The sequence below is a fragment of the Fusarium graminearum genome, chromosome 4 (genome assembly GCF_000240135.3).
Source record: "Fusarium graminearum PH-1 chromosome 4, whole genome shotgun sequence".
Taxonomy (NCBI): domain Eukaryota; kingdom Fungi; phylum Ascomycota; class Sordariomycetes; order Hypocreales; family Nectriaceae; genus Fusarium; species Fusarium graminearum.
In genome coordinates this window covers 2,028,089-2,052,454 of record NC_026477.1, presented here as the reverse complement: position 1 = coordinate 2,052,454, position 24,366 = coordinate 2,028,089, and the positions used below count along the sequence as shown (strand labels likewise).

The window sequence follows — 24,366 nt, the reverse complement described above, 5'->3', positions numbered from 1 at the left end:
CAAGGTATCGTATCGTGTCCGTAACTGGAACAGCAAGCGCCGTTGCTTTCATATCTTTGTAAACCCACCAAACGCCGTCTACTTTGTATGCACTTGTTCAAATCAAACATCCAGTTCCGTCATGCTCGTGGTGTAGCTGTTGACCAACAGAGCTGTAAAACACTCAAAACACGCTTTCATAAAACTGCTGTTACTTTTCCTTCTCGGTACCATCCCATTCAGGCCAGACATTATCCGAACCTCCGTACGAGAAAGACAGAGAACCATCTTTTGTTGGGGAACCTTGCATGATACCGTCGGCGCTGAGGAAGTTGCCAAACTCGATCAAGCTGGAAGGGTCCGTATCAAGTAATGGAAGACTGGAAAAGTCAAAGTTGGTGTTGTTCAAATCAAAGTTTGGTTCAGATAGTAGTTGTGTAATGGTTCTGCTCAGGGGAGTGTCGAGAACGTTATCAAGTTTGTTTTCAAGGTTCAGCCGCGGGCTACGCCTAACGCTCGCAGGGCTTTTGGTTGGTGTTCGTTGCAGTAGTGTTTGTTGACCAGGAGACAGCATATCTCTCACTGATCGAAGAGAACGTGAAACGCTCCGTGATACACTCCTTGTTATGGGACGGTGACTGGGCGTCGGACGAGTCGGCGTCTTAAACAGTGCTGAGTCCGTGTCAATCTTGGATTTGGGTGGTGGTGTGGAAGGGCGAGCAGGGCTGTTGAACAGCGCCTCGATGTCATCGTCAAGATGTCCGCCGTTATAAGTCTCGAATGCCATGTTTTCTTTGCCAGCAGCTTCCTTGTTGTGTCGACCATCGTTGATTTTAGCCATGTTGATGTTCAACTCTCTAAGGGTCTTTTGTGCTCCTTCTTTGCGAGGGGATGGGAAAAGTAGGCGTCGCGTGCATCCAAGCTCCTCGTCGAGGTCCATCTCGATTGGGCTTTCGGCAGTTCCAGTACCCCTAGAAACTCTGGAATGTGTTGACCCCGGGACTGACTGGCTCATGTCCTTAATATGCCGTCCGTCATCCGCCATCAGATTGAGTATATTGCCCATGACCACATCCTCATTAGCCTCTATAACCATCGAGCGGACATCAAACTGCTTAGGAGATGATTGCTGGATTGGGCCCAGGGGATTTGTAGCAGCATACACTTGCGCGGTGGGAGCAGGAGCAGGCACAGAGGTACTCTTAGTACGGGATCGTTTCGCCTGCGAATCAGGGCCTGCAGACGATCGCTTCTTTCGACTTTGTCCCAAATGCCCGAAAGCATTATCCCATTTGTCTTGAGGGCGGTGGTTATGGTATTTGGCAATCCAGATACCACATGGATTGCAGAGGAGCTTTTCCGACCATTTGCTGCGATCGTCGTCAAAGCCAAGTGTTTTCTTGATAAGCCGGTGAGACAACGGCTTCTTATCCTCGTCGCGTTTTAGAATTTCAATGGCGGTAACCCTTCCAGGTTTCTCCGAGTATTCCACATACTCTGGGATTCCATCATGCTCCTGGACCCAAATCTTGCGCCAAGTAGGAGTTTCAATGGCACCACAGTTCGTGCAGAAAGGGGGCATTTCGCCAGCTGCAATTGCGGACTCCAGGCGTTGTTTGATTGAATGCTTCTTGACCAGGTTTTTGTTGGACTTGCAAGGGGGAGACGAGGGCATCGGAGGGAAGTCGCTCTGCGGGAAAGTAACCTCGGGGAGAGTAGGTAGGAGATTGGCGACTAGAGATGTCTCCGATGGCCCGATGGGATCACTGGCGGCAACCTGCGCGTGGATATTGGCCGATTTGGAGCGGCGAAGACAATCCGGAATCTCTGTTGAAGCACGAGGCTCAGCAGTCATAGATTGAGAAAGTGAAGATGGTTCAAGAGGCTCACTGGCTGGCACAGAAGGTAAAGCTAAGACCCCCGCGGACTGCGAGCGGCCCAGCTGTCGCGGTGCTCGAGGCTTTGATCTGACATTGCCAGCACTTGATTTTGAAGTAGGTAGAGATCCTTGAGTAGATGGGTTAGTATCTGTAGAAGTGGTAGGCTCAGAAGAACTAGAGACAGCGCGCACTAATTCAAAAAGTGCATCCTCTTCCACTGGCTGAGCCACAGTTGCGGGCGAGGATGCAGAAACAGGCGCTGGGCTGTTCTTCTCAGGCGCGTCTGTGGTAGGAGGCGGCGTTGGAGCGAGTGTTGGTGGTTGAGGTGGATTTGTAGGTCGTTTTTGAGGAGAGTTTCGGGTCGGTCGAGGTTTAGGGATCTTCTTTGCGGTAATAGGTTCTGACGGGGGAGGGCCAGCAGGGGCCGATGTTGGTTGAGGAGTGTTGAAGTTCTGAATATGGACAAGGCCCTGACCGTCGGGACCATCTTGAATACGGAAAACTTGAGTTGGGATTCCAGTGCTGTCGATATCTTCCATCACTTTCTGGGGCTTGTGCTGACGGAACTGGTCTTCTTTGGCTGGTTGTAATACAGGTTCATCAAACAGGTCGTCGGTCTCGTTATCAACGAAACTCGACACTTGCTGTTGCAGTGACGGCATTGGAGGTAAGACGGGACTGGAAGGGGGTGGACTAGATCGCATGAATGATGCTGTTGGTGGCAATGGAGGAGATGAACGCATATCTTGTGGACTGTCTTCTGAAAAAGTTGGGGTCTCGACAGGTGATTCAGGAGAGCGACCATCCTCTTGACTCGGTGACAGGGCACGGAGAGGCCTTGGGGGAATCTGATTGCTCATAGCAGCACCCAGCTCTTTCCTCATCGATGACTCTCTCCGAGGCTTAGGTCCTTTTGGGCCAGCCTGAGCAGGGCCACCGAGAGGTCCTCTATCAGGGACGGGTGTAGGAGCTCGGGGAACTTCTTGTAGATGGTTCCCGGCCACCACCTCGTTGCTTGCAACAGGGCGGAAGTTTCGAAGCGAGCCAGCGGTACTAGCGGTGACACGAAGAGATTCTGGACCAGAAGTGAAGGGATTTGGAACGGCCTTTTCAACTCTGGTTGGCTTGGCCCTTTTTGGAGCAGGTCCTGAACCACCATCCTCACCTTCTGTGCCATCTTCGTATCCAGATGTGTTTCCCTCAGTAGGCTTTTTTCGTGGCCTACCACGGGGCCGACCCGTTGGCGGTTTCTTCCGGGAATTTCTGCTAGAGGGCCTGGATTTCGGGTTTGTTGTGGTTGCTCCGGTGACAGGCATAGGGGCTATTCGCTGTATATCTGGTCCGGAGTTGGCCTGTTCCATGGTTTGGCCGGCGAACGAACTTCTCCTTTCGTTTATGCTAGACATTGGTCCTGCTTGGGATAGGGCAGGAGAAGCTACCCGTGATACATGACCGGTGTGTCCAAAGTTAGGGTTTGATTGCATAAAAGAAGTCCATTCTGCACCGGGCGTCATGACAGTTTCAGCAGGTTTTCCCGGTTGTAATGGGGCAGGCTGCAGAGGAATCTGCTGCATATCCATCGAGGGCATGTCAGCAGTCGGTTCAGGCCGCAGAACCCGGCCTGCGGCGGAAAACTTGAGTTTGACCTCGAGTGTCTCACGGTTTCCTCCACCGAAGACAGCAAGAACATTTTTGGTGACCCTCCCAGTGATCATCTTGGGCAGCTGGGCCATCCAGTCACACCGCATCGAGTCGAGTGCCCACGATAGCATGCCTTGACCGACTAAAGGAGTATCTGGTTCCGAGTAATCGTGTGCGTAGATTGTGAAGTCGCCTTCGCCGTTCTGGCTCGAAAGTTCGGGGCTGCATTCTGTGACTGCCTGGAGACAGGATCGTAGGTCGACGATGCCGATAGAATTCACTTCATCAAGGGGAACTGTCTGCACGTAGAGAGTCTGTGCTGATCGTGCGAGGCAATTGACCTTGGCCTCTTTATCGAAGGTGTAATGCACCTTGACTGCACATCAAGTTAGCGAGGCCACAACCGAACGCAGTGGTTTTGCATACGACCCATAGGTCTCACTTGGACACCCGATTCATTAAGCTCGTTGTTCTGCTGCGTCGTCTGACCGGTCTGATAGCAGCCGCCTTGGGGGGCATTGGGTGTGTGAGATGCCATGGCGATGATTCCCCGGAGGGAAGATGCTAGGGATGGCCGTCAAGGCGTCAATCGCTTTCAACCTCTTATATGTGAAAAGATCGTGTGCTTGGTGTGTAAAGTGAACTGAGTTCAAGGTGAGAGTCGAGAAGAAAAGAAGCAAGCAAGCGAGGTGCGAAATAAAACAGTGGAGATTACAATGATGAGTGCTCCGTAGTGGGGAGGATCAATGCTTGAACTCGTTGGCCGGGAGGGATGTGATGTGATCTAGTATTCAAATCCGGGTGGCGGGCGTCATGTTCGTGACGCGCTTTAACCCGCCAAAGTCGCGTCGTGAAGCAGGGTGGATCGAGTTTAAGTGCCTGCCGATTGAGATGCGTGCTGGCTAGACAACGCGAAAAAAAAGAGGAAGCGAGATGTGATAAAGGGGCAAGATGGTTAAGGTGATGATGTTGAATATATGTAGAGATGAAAGAAATACCGCTATCAAACCACAAGTTTTTAACAACACAAAGATATAATATCTTTTGCAGTCGTATTGTGATGCAGCACTCAAGGTCGTGTTAGATCTTCGCAGCGCTGCACTGCACTGCCTGTACCTGAGAGATGGAGGGCGGCCGTATCACTCTAGTGGTTGATGCGTCCAAGACCCCTGTGGGTTTCTTTGATCTTAGTGGCTGCAGATATGGTGACGTGAGTTAGCGCAGCCCACTTCTCACGTTCTCAACTTCCAGATTCTCTCGACTCTGGTCGGTCGATGGTGGGGGTAAACCGGAACGGCAGATGGACCCACCTATACCGGCGCGGAGCCCGTCCCGTGTTTCTTGTCAAGTTCGGTGTCTCTGTTTCGTCGCTGGCCCAAAGCTGCGTTTCCACGTGATCTTGTTCTAGTCTTTGTTCTTCGTTTGATCCTAAGAGTTTGTCGTACTTCTGAAACGGTACGTATCTTTCTAGTTGTTCATCAACCGGAGTCTTTTCTCAGGCCCTTTTGCTTTGGCCAACTTGACAATTGCCGACCTGGCTTCGATGACGGGAAAATCGGTCAAGAAAATGAAAGAGAAGGAGGCGAAGATGTCTTGTCTTCCTTTCCAAACTGTTCATGGGGCGGGCCTCTGTCCTTTTTATATTCTCAGCAGTAGCCTTTGAACTGACCAGACTTTCCATGCGAGCTGGTCATCCTATACCTTAGTACTACTAAGGTAGTATATACAGAGTCTGAATAACTTTAATGGTGTCTCTCCTATGACTCTCTTTTTGAGTTGACGCCCACTTTGACTTGACTTTCCTCTTTCTCTATCCCTCTGTTATTATCTCCATCTATCTGTACAACTCGAGTTGGTGTTTTCCCCTAGGTACTAAGTCTAGCAGGCTGTCAATACCCACCCAACCCTCCATTGCAATAGTACTTATCTGCCCCTCCTTAACAACCCCTCTACTCAACGTTTCTCCAAAAGATGAGGTTTTTCAGCGGTCGCTTGATGTCTCATCATCCTGAATCTTGTGGTTTTCATCCCCACCCCCACCCGCGTCGTTTTATTCGCCGCTCTCTCACCGATGAATACATTCATGATAATCTATCAATTTCATTAGGAGTTTTTATCGCCATCAATCAATTCCATCATCATTCTTCATTGGCATTGTCTCAATATCATCACATTTCATCTATCAACACTCAGTACCGCATATTTTACATATCGTAGTGACTTCTATTTTTACAGATCATCCAGAAATAATTGTCAGTCAGCATGTGCAGAATTACAGTCTGCTTCCGGGCGCAACCTCGTCCTTCATCCACACGGCCTTTCTCTTGTCGTTCACCACAGTCTTGCGATCGATGATATCCGCAACAACTTCAGAGATGCCTTGGCGACCGTTACGCGATGCGATAATCTTGTTGGCTAGCTCTTCCCGAGTGTAGGTGCCCTGGGAAAGAACCTTTTCAACTTCCTTCTCTGTGGGCACACCAAGCTCCTGGTGAGGATACTCCTTGTAAGTACGGTCAGTGAAGAGGTGGAGTGGATGGTCGTCGTCGTATTCGAAGAAGGGCTTGGCTACATTGGTGCCGCCAATGGCCGCAAGAGACTCGGGCTCCCACACGGGCGCATTCTTTCTGATGAGTAAAGCTGACACGCCCTCGGTAAAATCGTGATGCTGCATAAACTTGGTAGCAATCTGATGTTCCCTCTTGAAGGTCTCGGCAATATCCCACTCGCCACCAATACGCATCTGGCGTAGAGCTACGTGTAAGGCCGTGGGCGATCGCTTGTGCAGAGTTTCTAGTTGTTGTCGCGCCCACCCCCTCGTAGAACTATTCCCTTTCTCAGCTTTCAAAGCAGCAATGATCTCGGTGATTGTGTGCCTGTTGAAGCATCGATCAATCGCCTGCCGAACCGCGCCTGTCAATTCAATGGGCTGGTCATGAGGAAGACCTGTGCAGAATTCCTCGAGAGTCTGGTTAATAAGTGCCAGGCGTTCAGGCAGAGTGTCGCTGTCCCGGAATCGTAATTCAGCCAGGCGTGCCTCAAGATCAGGCAAGCTGGTCGAGTGAAGGTAGTGGGTAGCAATGCCGGCGTAAAAGACGTTGGGGCCTCGGAGTTGTGCACTGGTCAGCGCAAGATAGGTCCCGATGGATCCGTTCATTCGAGGGAGGAAGAAAGAAGCGCCGACGTCGGGGAAAAATCCGATGCCTGTCTCGGGCATGGCGAAGACGGTGTTCTCGGTCGCGATTCTGAAAGGAGCGTGAGCGCTCAGACCAACACCACCGCCCATGGTGATGCCGTCCATAAAAGCGATGTAGGGCTTGTTGTATGTCGCAATATAGTGGTCGAGTTTGTATTCGAGAGCAAAGTATGCAGACGATCGCATCCATCCAGTCTCATTCTGCTGGTTCATCTCTGCCAGCGCGGCGACGTCACCTCCAGCGCAAAGGGCCTTGTGACCAGCACCCTTCAAAACAACAACATTGGCGAGGTCTGACTTTTCCCACTCGACCAATCTAGGCACCATCTTTCGGATCATTGAAGAGTTAAGAGAGTTGAGCTTCTGGGGTCGATTGAGCATCATGGTTCGCAAGCCATATTTGCTTTCGAAGACCACATCGTTAGGTTCATCTTCAGGCAATGGCTTGATGGTGGTCGCCTCATCTGAGACCTTCAATATTCCAATTAGCTTCGTATAGCTGAACTGACGGCCCGTTCATACTTACCTGTCGAGCACCGAGCGAGGAGCTCAAGACCTTTCCTTGCTGAACCATGTTGAAGCTTCTTGGCAAGCCTCGACTTGTAACATTAGCTGCAGCACCGGCGCGGGCTGCAAAAGTTCGGAACGACATTATATTAAAAGAAGAATTGGCGATGCGCACATGCGATCGACATGCGCATCAACTAGATGAATGAGGGGGTATATGATGTGCCTTGGAGTTTTGTCCGAGGTCCGCGGCAATGCTTTTTCCAACCTCCGCATCAAACCGCCCCAAAACCAAAATTGATAGCAGCCACACTTTTGATAGTGGGATGGTTTCATGCCTGCTAAGTCAGGAACTGCGTCACCTGACCTATCATAGGCCACATAACTTGGACCCACCATCATGTCCAATCAAACACGTTCTACTCCAATCGTCAACTTTTCGAGCTCGCTGAGCTTCAGCCTTGCGCGCCGCAATACAACATCTCATAACCACCAAACAATACCATCAACATGTCGGACCCCAAGATTCAGTACGCCTCAAAACACCCGAAACTGGCTCAAGTATGCTAATGTATTATATAGGGAGCTTCTTGCCAAGCCGCGATCCGACCTCACGTACGTGTCCACCGATAATTGCTGTCTTTCCAGCCCCGCGACAGGTCAACGATTGCTAACATGCTGTGCAGCGAGTACGAGATCGCTCAGCTCGAAGAGTACGAGTTTTCCGCCGGCCCTCTCTCCATTCTCCAGACTGCCGTGCGATCACACGTCCAAGTCCTCATCTCCATCCGCAACAACCGCAAACTCCTTGCGCGCGTCAAGGCATTCGACAGACATTGCAACATGGTTCTCGAGAACGTCAAGGAAATGTGGACAGAGACTCCCCGATTAGCTGGCGGAAAGAAGGGCAGACCAGTCAACAAGGATCGGTTCATCAGCAAGATGTATGTCGCCTGCAAACCCCTTTCTCGAATGGCGGTGACACGAAATTATGGTACTGATTACTAACTTTATCACAGGTTTTTGCGAGGCGATAGCGTTATTCTGGTTCTCCTAAGCTAATTTTCCTTTACCACATGATCTTGGAGGGTGAGAACTTGATTTAGAGAATGGGATGTTTTGTATGTCTTACGGGCAAGGCTCACAGGGACTCCATAGGCGTTGAAAACATGATGATTTGCGCATACAATTCTTCCTCATTACAATGTGCCTATGACTACTCCAACAATATTATCATTCTGCGATTGCTCAGTTTCCACTCGTATCTGTCGTCAATGTTTCGTCTGCCACGGAAAGCGTGTCTCGAAAGCAAACAGCGTCTAACCAGCCAGACCAAGGAAGAAGCAGGCCAGTCCCCAAGCACCAGGATCGGGAACCTCCTGATATCCACCACCTCCGATATAAACGGTTCGGCCCAAACTAGCTTGCATACCCTTGGTCTTGTTAGCCCCTTCCAAGGCTGCCTCAGCTGCCTTCTTGACATCTCCTGTCTGGTTCAGCACTTCCACAAAGGGGTGGAGAGCGTCGACCAGAGTACGGTCGCCCGGGCGAGCGGGTGTGTATCTGGCCAGAGCATCGCTGCTTTTCCTAAGAGCTTTGCCCCAGACTTCCGGAGATGCATTGCCCGGTGCCAGCTCTCGAAGAGCCTTGACCAGGGCGTTAAGGAAGATGGCATACAGAGCACCCGAGGTTCCATCCATGGCTGTTTCCACGATTGTCACGATGCGAGCAAGGTCCACAACAACATCACCAGTGAGAGAGCGCTGTTCCATATGTTTCAGAATTGCTGCATCACGTCAGTATGTGAGTGTCATTTAGAGTTGAATAGACTTACCTTCGGCGCCTCGCTTCAATCCGATACCGCAGTCACCGTCCCCAACGACAGTATCATAACGCGTGACTTCAGGCTCAGCATCGATGACCTTTTGCAGCGCATTCTTTAATGCTGATTGAGCGCTGCTTGCATCTGTTTTAAGATCACTAGACTTGATGTCCTCGGTCGCACTAACACGATCGGTTCTCGTGCTAGTGTTTTTGGCCTCCCAAGTGCTGGTTTTGATAGGAGCAGACCAACCAACGACCTCGCTGGGAGTATCAAGCAGCTCAATCATACTCGGAGCGTCAAAATCGGGAGCCACAACGTTGAGAAGAGAAATGCTGAAACCGAGACCGTTGAGACTAGTCATGTATGTGCCGCTGAGTACTCTGACGGGATGAATATCGTACTTAGACTCAAGTTGGCTCGCAACCTCTGCTGTGATACCGCCCATCTCTAGAACACTAACTCCTCCCAGATTGTTGATCATGAGGATGACTTGTTTAGAGCTGACGTTGACGAACGCTCGGTCTTTGTCGTTGGCGTCGAGCAATTGTTGAAGCATTTTAGTCACAAGGTCAGGCAATTCAACCTTTTCGCGTCCAGAACCAGGCTCGTTATGAATGCCCATCCCCAATTCCACTTCGTCTGCTGCGAGACTTGCCTCTGTATCGACCTTGCGACCAGGAACATGCACGTGTTCCAGACTGGCGCCCACGCTGACAAGGTTGTCTGCAGTAAGCTGGGCATATTTGGCTACCTGCTCCAGAGGCTTTCCTAGAGCAGCGAGGGCACCTGAGATCTTGTGGACAAGAACGGTGCCCGCGATTCCACGACGTCCAACCTTTCCAGCTTTGGCGCGGCCAACTCCAACATCGTCGCCTACAACGACCATTTCAACGTCAAGCCCTGCAGCTTTTCCCTTTTCGACAGCCATGCCAAAGTTGAGGACATCACCAGTGTAGTTCATTACGGTGACCAACACACCCTTGGACGTGTCGACGCGAGAAGTAATGGCTGCGCGTATCTGCTCCGCTGAAGGGGAGGCAAATATGGTACCGGCTACAGCAGCAGAGAGCATGCCTTGGCCGACCATACCTGCGAAGGAAGGCTCATGGCCAGAGCCGCCGCCTGAGATGATGGATACTTGAGGTTTGACATTGGAATCAGGACGACGGTATATGACTTTGAATTCTGGATCTAGAGCAACTGAGGGGTTGGTGAGAGTGAGACTGTGGAGAGCTGAGGAGACGAGGTGGGTTGGATCGTTAACAAAGTGTTTGGCTGACATGACGATATTGACGGAGACAAATGGTCAACCAGATTATAGAGAAGCGAGGATCTTGTATGTTGTGTCACAGATTATGTTATTTTCTTTGGTACTTGATTTCTTTTAAGTAGCATCTGCCAAGATACTTGCAGTCAACTGATGATCAAGCTGAATCAAATCAAGTCAAGTCACAAATCAGGTGAGGTTCTGTTTGGCTGTAATGGACGAAGGATGAAGCTATGAGTGGGGGAATCGCGGGGTTTGGAGGCGGGGTTTGAGAGGCGTGAGGAGTTGAAACCGGGGTACGTGACTTGTCACGGCAGAAATCATCCATTGGGGGTTGTGTTTGCCTTCCCATCTGTTGAGGGCACCTGGTTCTTAGCCCACTATAATGGCATGTGGTGGTTTAGTTTGGCTATCATTATACTAGATGGGAGGTTGGTGATGGAGGTGTTGAGATGCATGCGAATCTTTATGGATGTTGTTACATAAATAAGATGGCATCTACAAAAGCAATATATAAATAATAATCCACAGTCGATAGCCGCATATATTAGTTATAAAATTGGATCCCAGAATAATTGTCTCGTGTTGGGTGATGCAATTGATATCATCCAATGCTGAGCCAGTGTAATGTCTATACGAATTGTTTTGCATGTTTCGTTGGTCGTAAGCTATTTTTATATGAATCACGATAAGCAGTTACTGAAACAACGGCTTTTTAATGATGAAAACAAAGCTCGTAATGGATAAACGGCTCTCTCATCTCTTAGTGTTTACGCGGCCACGGATGTGCTGCGCCAGCCGGGTCACAAAAAATAGATGCTTGAAGCAGTTGAGACAAAAAATATTAGAACGCTTTTAGGCTATATACTCACCAAAGCTGATCTAATATTTCCATCAACCACTAAGCCAGTGCCGGTTTTTATGCGATGCACCTCTGTGTGTACCTGCGTACGTGGTAAGGCATAAAGTGCTCTAGGCAAAGCAGGCTAGACAGGGCGGCAGGGATGGAAGCTCCACCAATACAGTGTTATAACAGTGTTCGAGAAGGGGACCTGGTATTCGCTACGGGAATAAGTTTTGAAGAAAAGGCATCACTCGAGAACAAATTAAACTGGTATTCCGGCTTCCGGCTTGGCTGAATTCGCTTAATAGATCTCGTCTTTTTACTACGGCTAACTAGCCGGGTTACTTATTACCTGGATAGTTTTGGAAATTGTAGTGAACTGTCTGATTTTATGTAGATTTAAATAAATCGCCATCTCATCAGTCTCGGCCGAATTAAAGCAGATGCTCCATAGTTCATAGCCCTCAACCCGCTCTTCAGGTCATGCAAGAAAAGGGATCGAGACGATTATTGGGTCACGAACCTCGCGGAGCCGCATTTATTTGTACATAACCAACTGGAACTCTGACTGCAGTGCATTAAGACGATCATAATTACCTACCTACCACTGGACGTCTACTATACCATTCAGACTGTGCCTTACGCGTCCAACACAGTCGCCTCTCCCTCTCGCCTCTGCTGCACGTCGTATGAAGGGCTCTTGACTTGAGTTTGTCGTCTGTGCTGCTTATTATGCTGTATGTAGGTACAACAAGAACAACCCCCTGATGATCCACCACCGGCTGGCAGGACCCATCCTACCAGTTCGCTACATGTGCATAGCCCCAAGAGGATGCATCGTCAGCCAATTATCCTGAGTGATGGATTCCTTCATGGGTAGTTTTCATTTCCAAAGGACCTCTCGCTTTCCACCTCATCTGTATACAGGTGGAGTCGCGTTGACGTATAGCCGAACATCCTACAAGGTATCAATGTAAATCAATGTCAGTGCTTGCAGGGCCAAAAAACGGGGGTGACTCGAGTCCTCTCTCCCCGTGCCCAATTTTTACAAGAAACAGGAGGATCCCTTTTTCCTTTCTCTTCAATATACCCATTTCTTCTTGTAATGTCGATTCATTCATTCATTCCTTTTTTTGCTGTAGTTATTTCGTCCCTCTTTTGTTGATCTGCCTATCTATCATCTGTACATCTTCAGCTATTATCTTGGCATCACGTATATGCGGAAACAAACTCTCGATCTGGTCTTGGCATTCAACAGGGTCTAATTCGTCTATTATTCGATCCCGTCTTGGTATTCTCGCATTTTGGTCAAGTTACCAAGATGCGATCGTTGCTTCAGACGACTACTGCCGTCCTTGGCTGGACGGCAGTAGCAGCAAATGCCTACGAACTAACAATAACTGATACAAGTGAGTTTCTTATTGTTGAAGAGAGATTCGATATACTGACAGTCACCAGAATCAGTCGAGAGTGCGGCCGCCAAAGCAGCCAAGGGCTTGACAAGTTGGTACACAGGAATGAACCCAGGCGACACGCCAGGAAACTTGCCAGATCCCTATTACTGTAATTATCTCATCTCATCATCATGAAATTATACTAACTCTCAAAAGGGTGGGAGGCTGGAGCCATGTTCGGTACCTTGGTTGATTACTGGTGGATTACAGGAGACGACACATATAACGCCATCACAAAGCAAGCCATGATCCACCAGGCCGGATCAGACGGCGACTACATGCCCGACAACCAAACCATGACCGAAGGAAACGATGACCAAGGCTTCTGGGCCATGGCCGCAATGTCAGCAGCAGAGCACCAATTCCCGAACCCCCCCGAAGATTCACCCGGATGGCTCGCCCAGGCACAAGCCGTCTTCAACGAGTACGTCAGCCGCTGGGACGACGAGTATTGCGGTGGTGGAATGCGCTGGCAGATCTTTAAGTGGAACACCGGTTACGACTACAAGAACGCCATCTCCAACGGCTGCTTCTTCAACGTCGCTTCCCGCCTGGCCCGGTACACCGGCAACGACACTTATGCAGACTGGGCTGGAAAGGTTTTCGACTGGCACATCAAGGCTGGGATTATCACCGACAAGTTTGAAATTTACGACGGTGTTCACATCGGCAAGGAGAAGTCCTCAGTATGTGACGATATCGACAAGACTCAGTGGTCCTATAACTCTGGCGTCTTTCTGCACGGCGCTGCCAACATGTACAACATAACTTCATCTGACAAGTGGAAGAAGCGCGCCGACGGCCTTCTCGACGACGTCTTCAACAAGTTTGTCAAGAACGAGATCATCTACGAGCAGTTTTGTGAGCCGCACAAGCAGTGCAGTCAGGATCAGCAAAGTTTTAAGGGATACCTCGCCCGATGGTTGGCCGCCACCACACAACTATACCCAGAAACCAGCGCCAGAATCATTCCGCTCCTCAAGACAAGTGCCCAGGCTGCTGCCAAGGTCTGCACTGGCTCTGGAGACGGCTACAAGGGCCCTGCCGGTACAGCATGCGGCTTTTCATGGACAACAAACACTTTTGATGGGTCTCTTGGTGTAGGACCCCAGATGAACGCCCTCGACATTTTTATGTACACTCTTGTCGGTAATGCAAAGGCACCCTACACATCCAAGACTGGAGGAACATCCAAGGGTGATCCCGGTGGTGGTAACACCGATGCTAACGATAATGACGGAACGCCCAAGAGAAAGGCCATCACTGGAGCCGACAAGGCTGGTGCTGGTATCTTGACGTTTCTCTTCGTGGCTGGTATCATCGGAGGTGTTTCTTTCCTCGTTCTCGACCTCTAGACATAAAGTGCTGCGAGCTAGCTATAGGAATATGGCGTTTTGGGGAGGATTTGTGACATTTTTGCAACACGGGGCGTTATGAATACTTTGAAACTTGGATACCTTTACTTGCACTTGACTTGAAATGAGGCGTAGAAGCTCTCAAGACGCAAATTATTATTTTAAATGCCTGTCACCTTCGGTGTCCTTGCCGTGAAATTGGTTTATGATTAGAATAGTGATTGAATAGTGAAATTAATATACGAATGTGAACAAGCTCAACTGAAATAGGTCAGCCCCTAACAAGGAATATCATATTAACGATATACTGAACCAACCCTGCTCTTGTATGTTGAAACGAAATTGATCTTCATTGATGAGATTCTTGCTTCAGTAACACTCGCTCCTTTATGGTTATACTATGCACGTTCTATTGCCATTTATGCATACTCGGTACAAACGTCAAATAATCCATCAAAGCAACGCGCCTGTATTGCATTGCTACTACAACCCTGACATTTCATAACTAAAGCCATGAAAGACATCACGTCTCCTTCAGACTCCCCTGTTCATCCCTCGACATTCTCGCATATTGTGTCTTCATCGCAGGCACATCAGCGCTGACGAGTGCATTCGTCCACCTCTCATCCTCCTCGCCCGCTGGCGTCGTCCTCACTGATGCACGACCCATTAACACAGGGTGGCAATTGACGTAGATGTTCTCGTACGCCCGCGCAGGAACAGAATAAGTCTCATGGAAGATCCCAATGTGCTTTGGCTTCGTCTTGTTCATATAGTCCCACACTTTTCGGTGGATTTCTCCGTGGGCGAAGCGTTGCAGACCTTCCATGTCACGGAAGTAATAAATGTTGAGAAGTGTGTTGTTACTATTGCGCTCATCGCCTCGCCAGCTCGAACTTGTGAGTAGTCCATATTCGTCTCGATTTGACTCCAGATCCTTCAATATCGCTGTGAAGTTCTCTCCTATTTCTTTCATGCCTGGTGCGGCGAGACCGAGGGGGTGATTTATCTGAAAACCGAGATGGAAGACCACAACAGAATTTGCTGCGGGCTTGGAGCCGAATGTCCCGGAAGAGAACGGAAGTTGTGCGGTTACCCGGCCAGGTATGATGGCTTCATTATACTCGCTGGGCTTTGTACTGCGTACTTGTATGAGAGTGGTGATGATAGAGTTGAGCAGAACGGCTGCGGACGGTACGATTGCCCAACGGAAAGGAAGAATGGCACAAAGAGCAGCTTGGATGAATGATCCAATGGCGATGGTGACTTGAGGTTTGAAACAATCCTTGAGCATAAACTACATTGTGTTAGGAAACAAGTTGAAGATGAAGATGATATGTGCGACTGTCACTCACAGACCTCCCACTTTTTGAGGGGAACTCGAAGGGCTTATCAGCCGGCTTCAGCTTTGGTCGGAACTCTGCGTTCTTCATTTTGATGAGGTAAATGTTTGTTTCGCTTGAAAAGATGTGTATATGGCCAGCGGTATGGATTCGTTAATGACACAAGAGTGAACTCTAGATATCCCCTCAACCTGATAAGATGCAGCTCGAGTTATATAGTTTCTCCTCGATGAACGACTAAACCATTGCGGATGAATCAAGACATTTCCTGCGAACGAATGCGAAAACATGGACCAGAAATAACCACATCATGCACCAAGACCAATCACCTGCATGACCATGTCCCAATCCAGACACTTGGCTGTTGTGGCTTACTCGCACTCTCGCACTCGCTTATTAAGTCTCGGACACGCAGATGTCCAGTTGGTCATGAGTTGACTTAATCGGTAGGCATCGCTAACTATGAGGTAGGCAATAAGGTTTCTGATTCCAATGGATAGCATGAGAATGCGAACATGCGGTCTCGATTTCCTTCCGAGTTGTCAAGTTCTATAAGTAAAGTCGATCTCTAGGCATGAACACCGGGCTTCTTGTTCCACCGCTTCCATACTCGGTTTCGGGCTTCCAGCAATGCTCGTATGATGAGTATTCATAGCCTGTAAACTGCCGGAACCATCCTATCAAATCAAACCTCGTTCAAGCTGATAATCGTATCAGAAGCCCTCCCGAACTTCCATACTTGCAAGTGCATCGACCAACAAGTACTAGTATTCTCCACTCTCTCTGACCATCTCTCGTCTCCAGGTCCACGTCTGAAACTCATAGTTAGTGTTTCTCCACTGCCGGCTGCCCTAGCAACGGATCGACTTGACGTTAGAGTCGAGCTCAGCTTTCGATCTGCGATTGACGCAAGACACGCCAAGAACTCGATCTAGGATGAAAGATAATCCTGGAACAGACTACTGAGCGGTTGAACTTGGGGAGTGGAGTTGATTTAACCAAGAGTCGGTCTCTTGTAAAGTGAAATTGTCTCGCATGGAGAGTAAAAGTCAACTGAGAGTCTTACTGACAGAAATGTTTCAGAGAGTTGATGTGATAAATATTGAATATAAACTGAATTGACTTAGAATGCGACGATTTGGTAGTCGTCACTCATGAGTATCATCTTCCCATCGTAATCCCAACACCGTGAAACCAAATTACAGCCTGTACACAGATAGTCCAAGCAAATGCCTCGAGAACCCATACACAAGCCATAAGTCAAAAACTATAAAAGAGACAGTCCCAAGCAAACAAAAAGCATACAGCTTTTACAAATCGCAGTTTAAACAAGGCCCCCAAAGTGCCAACAAACTGAAAAGGAAATGTCGGCCATTACATGTAAACTCGTCCCGACAAGCATCCTTTTTCTTCTCTTCCTGATCTTCGTCGTGAAATACCGGTCTGTGATACCGAATCTGTGTACGCCTGGCCGTTTTATGTAAAGTAATTTTGTGAAAATCGCTTCAAATGTGTATGTTCAACATAGTCTAGATGTGTTGTGGAAACTCTGACGAAAACCTTCTAAGCGGTGTTTTCCTGAGCTTGTGACTGGTGAGGATAGTTGGGGTCGGTGAGGGACTTTTCCCACTCGTCCATCAGGTTTGTCGCTGTACGCTTGAGATTGCTGGGCGAGAATTGGTTGACAATATTGGGTAGAAGCTCCTCGAGTTTGGGGGAGAGGAGAGGAGTTTCGTACCCGGACGACTTTTTCTTACTAAACAAAGTTAGCTATTGCCGCACAACCAATGTTAAACTCAATGCCAACAATCACTTACGAGGGCGAGTCCGCAGGTTCTCCCTCGTCCGAAGTAGCAGACAGATCGTCCAGTCCACTACTGCCAATAGTAGAGCCGCTCCAACGAGACGTCTTAGAGGACGAAGCCGGAGACTCCCAATTAGACCAGTCATTGTCGTCCATCGAGTCGAATCCAAGAGGTTGCCAAGAGAAAGACTTGTTCTTCGATTTGGTTTTACTCCGTGCAGGCATCTCGGGCCGAGTTTTTGACGCTGTTGTCGTTGAGGTTTGTGATTTTGTCTCTGAGCGCTCTGCAGTCTCAGAGTTGTTGTGGGGTGGCTCAAACACTGTGCTCACTTTGGGTCGAAGTGGGCGATTCGCTCGGACTGTATCCTGGGTTCGGGACGTTTCGCTGCGATCGTTGACGCTGTTGGAGCGAACGGGCTGGCCGTTGATGGGTTCGTCCCCAACCGTAATTTGACGGATGTCCTCAACAAAAGCTCTGAGGCCCAGCTTAAAGTCCTCGACAATTTGGGCTGCACCGGGAACGTTTTGCTGTGTGCGTGGCTGCCACGAGGCACGCTTGTTTAAATGAGGGTTTGTTAATTGAGCGGTCCGGCGCTCTATCGAAGGTAATTTGACCTGCTCGTGCCCGTGATCGCGGTCCTGATATAATGAGAAACCCCCTTCTAGCTTCGCCGGCGAGAGCAGAGACAGGGTTCTTGTGTGTCCACCGCGAAGGACCCTTCTCCGATTGGGAGAAACTGCACCCGTCTGCAGCAGCAATTTTCGGCGGTCTGACTCGGCACTTCGCCTCAACGACGAGCCATCATCATCTGAAGGCAGGACCGGGCTGCGGTATGCCTCAACGGGAATGGGATCGCCCTTCTTCTCTTGTGTAGTCCACTTCTTCTTTAGTGAAGTCAATTCCGCCTCAGCACGAGACAACTCCTCCCGCAGTTCCAGCACACGTCTTTCCTGAGCGGCAATGGCAATGATGAACTCATTTGCGCCAGCCGGTGAGGCAATGACAGAGTCAATTGGCGTGGGAGGAACTGATGACATGGCAGAGGATGTTGGTGTTGGCCGGGAAGGGTCGCTCGTAGGGGGTGCAATTGGGAGCGTCAAAGAAAGTCGGTTGACCTGGCGGTTCATGCTGGATACGCTAGATTTGGCACGAGTGTGGCCACGTCTGTAGGAGATGGTTTCGTCTCTTTGAGGTGGAGGTGGAATCCCTCCCACTGAACTCATGCTGCCGTGGCGGTTGTGTGAAGCGAGGTTGCGAGCAGGAACGTATCTGGGGTTGACAGAGGCGGCGACAGCGGTAGTTGTGGTAGAAGAAATGGTCGAATCAGGGGCAGTTTCAAAATTCGAGTTGGAGATGGTGGTGGGTAAAACGAAGTCTGCTGGTAGACGGTCGGCAACAGAGAAGCGGCGACGGATAGCTTGTTGCGAGTCCATGTCCATTAACTTGTAGGGACTTAAGGTCAAGGGATGATGAATATAGGTATTGTATGATAGAGAGTGGAGGCCGAGGACTCGTCGGCGTTTATGCAAATGAGTGGCTGGAGCACTTTGGGCTCTACGGCGCCGCAATCTAGCAGCAGCAACAGCAGCAACAGCAACAGTAGCCCTGGCAGTGAGCGCTCTATAGTGTGTCTGTGTCAGGCGGCGGTGATCATCGAAGAGAGCGGACGAGCAACGATGGACAAGGCAAAGTTGAAAGAGAAAACCGGGCATCAGAATAGGGAGGCAGAGGCGAGTCGGAAGTGGATTGTGGGAGGTCTTAGTCGTGTATCAAGTTTCGCATGGGGTATGGCGCGAGCCGGGGTGGGTTGATTTCAATGGACCGCTCGCCAATGCTCAGTGGCTGTTGTCGAAAATAGAGCCCTGGAGGCGCCCAGTAGCACGATCCTAGATCCCTTAACTTGGGAAGACGTTGACCGATTGCTTAACTTAGCACACGAGACGACAAGACGCCTGGGTCTGAACTAGGGGGTCGATTCTCAGGAGAATAGGAGTACCATTGGTAGGTACCGTAGCTGGGGCTCGGCAAGGCGCAGGAACGTAGCGAAATAGGAAGCCAGGGACGATATGAGGCTTGCTGGGGTTGGCTGAGAGCGTGGCCAGGAAATTGATAGATCCCAGTAAGGGACGAGGCGACGTTAAGCGGATGGGGCGGATTGGTGGTGTCTAATGCTGATAAGGAGCCGTTGAGATGAGAAAACTGAATCAATTACCGTGGGGAAGTAAGACTGTTTGGGATGTTGAAGGACGAAAAGACGCGAAAGGAGCGTTGATAACAAGAAAAATAAATGTTGAAATCGTAATGAGCGAATATTTCCGAACAGATGTTTGTGGGATACAGATATGGAGTGCCGTAAAAATAATAAAAAAACCAGCAGACGTTTGAGTGCTGTCGATACAGCAAGCAATCAATCTACAGTGGCAATGCCGGGAGACGGAGACCCTGGTAACAAGGCCGTGGAGAGATACCGACAAGCGAAGAGTCCTGTAATTGACGATGCAATGCGTGCGCGTACAATGGGTATTTCGGGGCATGAATTTGGATCATGAAAATGAATTGTAAGTGCTACTTCAACAGGGTATGGGGAATGGAACGGGACCTGCTTTGTTTACATATGGTGCTCGTAATTCAAGATGGGCCCTCACAACACCATGGGAACTGACCCAAAGAACTGCGATTTGACGGCCCAATCCGCAAGTCTCACTTAATGCTGTGAGCAATCGCACCACCTGACCTGTCTCTGCCCTGTTTGTGCGGCTGGTCAAGCTCAACGCTTTGCTGTAGTGGATCATGTCCCCGGGTTGAGTCACGGACGACTACATATCAATCTTCCTTCTCATTTCATCTCATCTTTTTGTGCTGCCCTTTCTTCGTGTTGTTGCTCCCGACTTTGCTGTCACCCCGCCCGTTGCTCCCCTCATTCTTTTGACTTGACAACGGATAGAGCCTCGACGCCTAAACTACTGCAGCCTGCGTGTTCGACCGCATCTTGTTGGATGAGGGTTCAATAATCAAGCGCTCGAGCCGTTGTCCAGACGGAGTGTTTATATCTCTTATCCATCATTGGCTCTTTATAAGTGAGGCACTTTGTTCTGGCCGACAACGATGAAGTGTTTGTCACATCGATCGAGGTACGTAACGCTCTCTCCCGTGACCCTGTCAGTCATCCAGGCCTGGCCAGGGGTCTTGTGTCTTTTAAGTTGCGGTGGCCCTGTGCGGACGGACCTTGCATAAACGCAGGGGTTTAGTACCAAATTGAGTTGAACATGTCTACGAGGAATGCATGTAAATTACTTCCGTAAGCTGACTTGCATAAAATCATTTAACGGTCGATTATTCCGTAAATAGTTTGACATGAAGAAAAGGAACCAAGAAGATGCAACTCATTTATCCGAGCTATTATTGGGCTGTATGGGCGGCATTGCTTTGCTGGTCGTGGAGTTGCGGTCGACGTAGGTATTGCTGGCAATAGTCTCAGGCCTACCTAGACATACCTAACCATGAATACGAACTGAGTGAAACCGGTTTCTAATTAGTTACGAGAATAATCTGAGTACAGTTTTAGATCGTCATCCACTTACAATTCAACAAAATTCAGAGGCGGTCAGACAACGTGTAAGTTAAACTTCGTAGACGCTACGAGACTTGGACCCGCCGACTAACCACGTGATTCTGCGTCAAGGTCGCGTTTGCAAAGGTGCGGCCGACACGTCAGTTGCCCGACCAAACCTAAGGCATCACACCCTGCAGAGTAGGAAAGTGGGAATGGCATCTTAGTTGTCTGAATAGACTTTTTTGCCTGCTCCGCATACTATTCTATTTCAGTCAACAATTAGTCGCTTCAAGAACCTCAATTTGAGTTCTCATGGCAAATTTTGAGGTTCTTTGTCACTTTCTTACGGCTTTCATGAAGAACGAATGATGCGATGATTATTCAAAATGCCTCTGCCTTTCTCTTCCATTTGCGAATTACTTGACCAGTGTTACACTCTTTCTCTCACTAGAAAGAGTTGTGCCAGCATCGTCATAGATTGGTTTGATAGGCATCGCAATTATGTCGACGCCCATGATACCAGCCTCTCGGCACTCTTGTCGACCTTACTCCCAGACAAGAGAACCGATAGAGTTTACTGTATTCAGGCTCCCAGCCTGGAAAGAATCATCGGCCGTGCATGTCTTCTAGGGGCCTCACGTATCGCCGAGCTGGCTCGATACCGTCAACCAGGTTCTGGTGTTGACCTAGCAGACTGCGTTCATCGCATTCTGACTGTAACAGTAAGTTGGCTCGGGGGTGAATCAGCAACAAGCTAACTGTGACCCAGCCGAACCCCGGGTACAGCCAGAGGGATCTTGTTACTGTAGAAGAAATCGACGAGCTCCTACATTCGCTCGCCTCAAAAGTGAGTTGGAGTTCCCCCTCGATTCGTGCATCGCAGGCCAGCATGACTCCAGCCAACAGAACAGATGTTGAGCTCATGTACAGAAGGCTGAGTGCAGTAGAGGCCAGGTGGTTCACAAGGTTGATTTTGAAAAGGTATCAACCGCTGGTATTAGACCCACATCTCATATATCGGCTCTGCGACCCTCTTCTTCCTTGCGTTCTCAAGGTTCAAGACGATTTTGCTACTGCGATTACCACTACTCAAACGTTACGAAGGAGATTAATCCCAAATTCTGGACGACAGACACCGCGTGAGCAAATCATGGGTACGGCAAAGCCCCAACTGGGCATCAAGATTGGACGACAGCCTTGGATCAAAGGCCGTAGTATCAAGCATTGTTTGGATATGGGCCACGGGCGTATGAGTGTGGAAGAAAAGATCGATGGCGAATACTGCCAGATACATATAGATCCAAATAAAGGAGATCGGTGCATTCAAATTTTTTCCAAGAGCGGCAAAGACAGCACTGAAGATAGGGTTGCACTTCACGGGTCAGTACTGAATGATACGGGACCTGCACAAGCTAACATTACGCTCAGGACAATAATAGAATCGCTCAAAATTGGACAGCCCGACGCCAGAGTCACCAAGGGTTGTATCTTGGAAGGGGAGTTGGTTGTGTATGATGATTATGTATGTCCTCTCATGTTCCTCCTCTTTTGCAACAGTCTAACAAGTACTAGCAAAATAAAATACTCCCATTTCATAAAATCAGGAAGCATGTCTCACGGAGAGGTGTGTTTTTGAACACAGATCAAGACTCACTGTATGTTTGTTACATTCCACTGTTATATCAAATATTGACTTTCCAGGCCTGGACCACAAGAACACCTAATGATTATATATTATGACATAATGCTTCTTGACGATCAGTCACTGATCAATCTACGGCACTCGGAGAGGTTTAAAATTCTTTCCAATCTTATCTGTTGTAGTAAAGGATGGGCAGAACTAGTTCCTCGACAAGTTGTTGATTTTGGCCAACCACTTGGCGTATCGGCCTTGCGCAAAACGTTTGCCTTGACCATCTTGGCCCGAAAAGAAGGCCTCGTTTTGAAGCCAGATGAGCCCTACTTTGACTTCAAAGATCAACGGCGAAAATTCTCGAGTTGCTGTATCAAGCTCAAAAAAGAGTACATTGGAAACTTGGGAGATGTTGGCGATTTTGCAGTTGTCGGGGCCAAGTACGACTCGGCGAAAACAATCTCCTACAGGATTCCAGGGTTGAAATGGACGCATTTTTATGTTGGCTGCTTGGACAACAGAGAATCGGTTAGAAGTTGGAAGGCCAAGCCGGAATTCACGATCGTCAATGTCGTTGAACTAAACGAAACGCTTCTTAGGGAGGTTGTCACCTACTCAAACCCAGAGCCCGTTGCCCCAAGAGATAACGAGGCGATCATTCTCAAGCAAGCCCCTGGCGTTGAGCAAGGGTTGCCTCCAACTGCTATATTTACTAAACCGCTGGTCTTTGACATCAAATGCTTCAGCTTTGATAGAATGGGAAGCACTGGGTTTTGGAGCCTGCGATTTCCTTCAGTGACAAAAGTACATTTTGATCGGGATTTCACTGACACGATATCCTTTGAACAGTTGCAAAAGCTGGCCAAGGATGCGACTACAGCGGCTGCTCTCGAGGATAGTCAGGAGAACTTACAATGGATTGCCAAACTAGAGGCAGCCGACCCGCGTGGTATTGCAGTTGATGCTGCTAGTCAGTTGACAGTGACAACTATGCCAACACCGTCGCCTCGAAAGTCAACACAGAATACCACCTCTACATGGTCTCCCACTTCCCCACTAACAACAAGATCACCAGCGGGCAATATTGATAGCCCTTGCCGTGATAGGGTCGGAAGATCCAGCCCTTTAATATTATCTACTGCGGTAGCCACGCTGCCTACACCTGCTGCACCGCTCGATTCACCCACCGGGCAGCGTGCAAAACAGAAACGTGATCCGCTCATTATACAGCCTGCACCACCACATAAACGCCCGAAACTGTACACTGAATCACCGTCGAAAGATAAACACCCGCTCGACAGCGCAACAAGTTCACAACCACGCCAACCTCTCAACGGTGTGAACGACAACTCGCGCTCTCAGCCTGTCATGATTACTTGCGCATCTCTGTCCACCTCTGGTTCCGACTCGGATGAGAATAATGCTCCGGGTTCTGCACCGTGCGTCGACCTTGCAACCAGTGTTCCTTCTGGGAATGATCTCGAGACCGACGCAGAACTTCGCCGTGATATTCCAGTGAATAACATCGTTTCTACTGGCACTAAGGGGTGCATCTATGCGAACGAGGAGTGTGCATTTGTAAAAACAGATATGTTGATTTCACCTGGACTTCTCAATAATCCGATAGCTAAGACACTACTTAAGCTACACGGAATTGAAAATCCAGTCGAGAACCTTGATGCTTGGCTGGAACAGAAAAAGTCAGGTAAGCTCAGAGAGACAGGGATCAGCAGCACCAAGATCTTTCTTCTGTGTCAATCGGACGAGAAAGAAGCGACAAAGTCCCTTTTTGACAAGATCCAGAAAGTACGGGAATGGATCCCACACAGACTACAGAACTGGATTCATGTTTACGACTGGCGCGTTCTGCAACATGTGACAGTCCAGGAGGATGACACTGTCCAACCCAAAGATTACGATGGGTTCCATACCCCGTGGCAGCGCTGGCGCATCGGACCTGGACTTATCTAATTGCAACGACCAGGGAGGATGGTATACGAGGAACGACTAATGATAAACCATGATAGTCTGAAATTCATTTCCATGGTTTTGACATACTCAGCTTTGTGCTTTACAATTTCCCT

The 24,366-nt window shown here is 49.1% G+C and overlaps 8 protein-coding genes across 8 annotated transcripts; 3 read left to right on the top strand and 5 right to left on the bottom strand.

Annotated features, from left to right (window-relative positions):
* Window positions 1-102: 102 nt before the first annotated feature.
* Window positions 103-4,038, bottom strand: FGSG_07020 (uncharacterized protein; the record flags this gene model as incomplete). Its single annotated transcript, XM_011328405.1, has 3 exons — window positions 103-136; window positions 195-3,876; window positions 3,927-4,038. 3 exons carry the CDS (start codon window positions 4,036-4,038, stop codon window positions 103-105), a joined length of 3,828 nt encoding a protein of 1,275 aa, XP_011326707.1.
* A 1,616-nt stretch (window positions 4,039-5,654) lies between these two features.
* Window positions 5,655-7,475, bottom strand: FGSG_07019 (uncharacterized protein). Its single transcript, XM_011328404.1, has 2 exons — window positions 7,223-7,475; window positions 5,655-7,167 (listed from the first exon to the last, which is right to left on the bottom strand). Exons 1-2 carry the CDS (start codon window positions 7,346-7,348, stop codon window positions 5,773-5,775), a joined length of 1,521 nt encoding a protein of 506 aa, XP_011326706.1. The 5' UTR covers window positions 7,349-7,475; the 3' UTR covers window positions 5,655-5,772.
* A 196-nt stretch (window positions 7,476-7,671) lies between these two features.
* FGSG_07018 (small nuclear ribonucleoprotein Sm D2) lies at window positions 7,672-8,389 on the top strand. The gene is made up of 4 exons (XM_011328403.1): window positions 7,672-7,733; window positions 7,786-7,818; window positions 7,890-8,147; window positions 8,223-8,389. Exons 1-4 carry the CDS (start codon window positions 7,714-7,716, stop codon window positions 8,263-8,265), a joined length of 354 nt encoding a protein of 117 aa, XP_011326705.1. The 5' UTR covers window positions 7,672-7,713; the 3' UTR covers window positions 8,266-8,389.
* A 133-nt stretch (window positions 8,390-8,522) lies between these two features.
* Window positions 8,523-10,310, bottom strand: FGSG_07017 (uncharacterized protein; the record flags this gene model as incomplete). Its single annotated transcript, XM_011328402.1, has 2 exons — window positions 8,523-8,989; window positions 9,038-10,310. The coding sequence occupies 2 exons, from the start codon at window positions 10,308-10,310 to the stop codon at window positions 8,523-8,525; spliced, it is 1,740 nt and encodes a 579-aa protein (XP_011326704.1).
* Window positions 10,311-12,460: 2,150 nt separating this feature from the next.
* FGSG_07016 (uncharacterized protein) lies at window positions 12,461-14,123 on the top strand (the record flags this gene model as incomplete). The annotated part of the gene is made up of 3 exons (XM_011328401.1): window positions 12,461-12,548; window positions 12,604-12,702; window positions 12,750-14,123. The coding sequence occupies 3 exons, from the start codon at window positions 12,461-12,463 to the stop codon at window positions 13,946-13,948; spliced, it is 1,386 nt and encodes a 461-aa protein (XP_011326703.1). The 3' UTR covers window positions 13,949-14,123.
* A 348-nt stretch (window positions 14,124-14,471) lies between these two features.
* On the bottom strand, window positions 14,472-15,381 carry FGSG_07015 (uncharacterized protein; the record flags this gene model as incomplete). The annotated part of the gene is made up of 2 exons (XM_011328400.1): window positions 14,472-15,245; window positions 15,304-15,381. 2 exons carry the CDS (start codon window positions 15,379-15,381, stop codon window positions 14,472-14,474), a joined length of 852 nt encoding a protein of 283 aa, XP_011326702.1.
* Window positions 15,382-16,366: 985 nt separating this feature from the next.
* Window positions 16,367-18,774, bottom strand: FGSG_07014 (uncharacterized protein). Its single transcript, XM_011328399.1, has 2 exons — window positions 17,109-18,774; window positions 16,367-17,047 (listed from the first exon to the last, which is right to left on the bottom strand). The coding sequence occupies exons 1-2, from the start codon at window positions 18,527-18,529 to the stop codon at window positions 16,855-16,857; spliced, it is 1,614 nt and encodes a 537-aa protein (XP_011326701.1). The 5' UTR covers window positions 18,530-18,774; the 3' UTR covers window positions 16,367-16,854.
* A 2,261-nt stretch (window positions 18,775-21,035) lies between these two features.
* On the top strand, window positions 21,036-24,253 carry FGSG_07013 (uncharacterized protein; the record flags this gene model as incomplete). Its single annotated transcript, XM_011328398.1, has 4 exons — window positions 21,036-21,371; window positions 21,533-22,029; window positions 22,078-22,158; window positions 22,351-24,253. 4 exons carry the CDS (start codon window positions 21,036-21,038, stop codon window positions 24,251-24,253), a joined length of 2,817 nt encoding a protein of 938 aa, XP_011326700.1.
* Window positions 24,254-24,366: the final 113 nt, after the last annotated feature.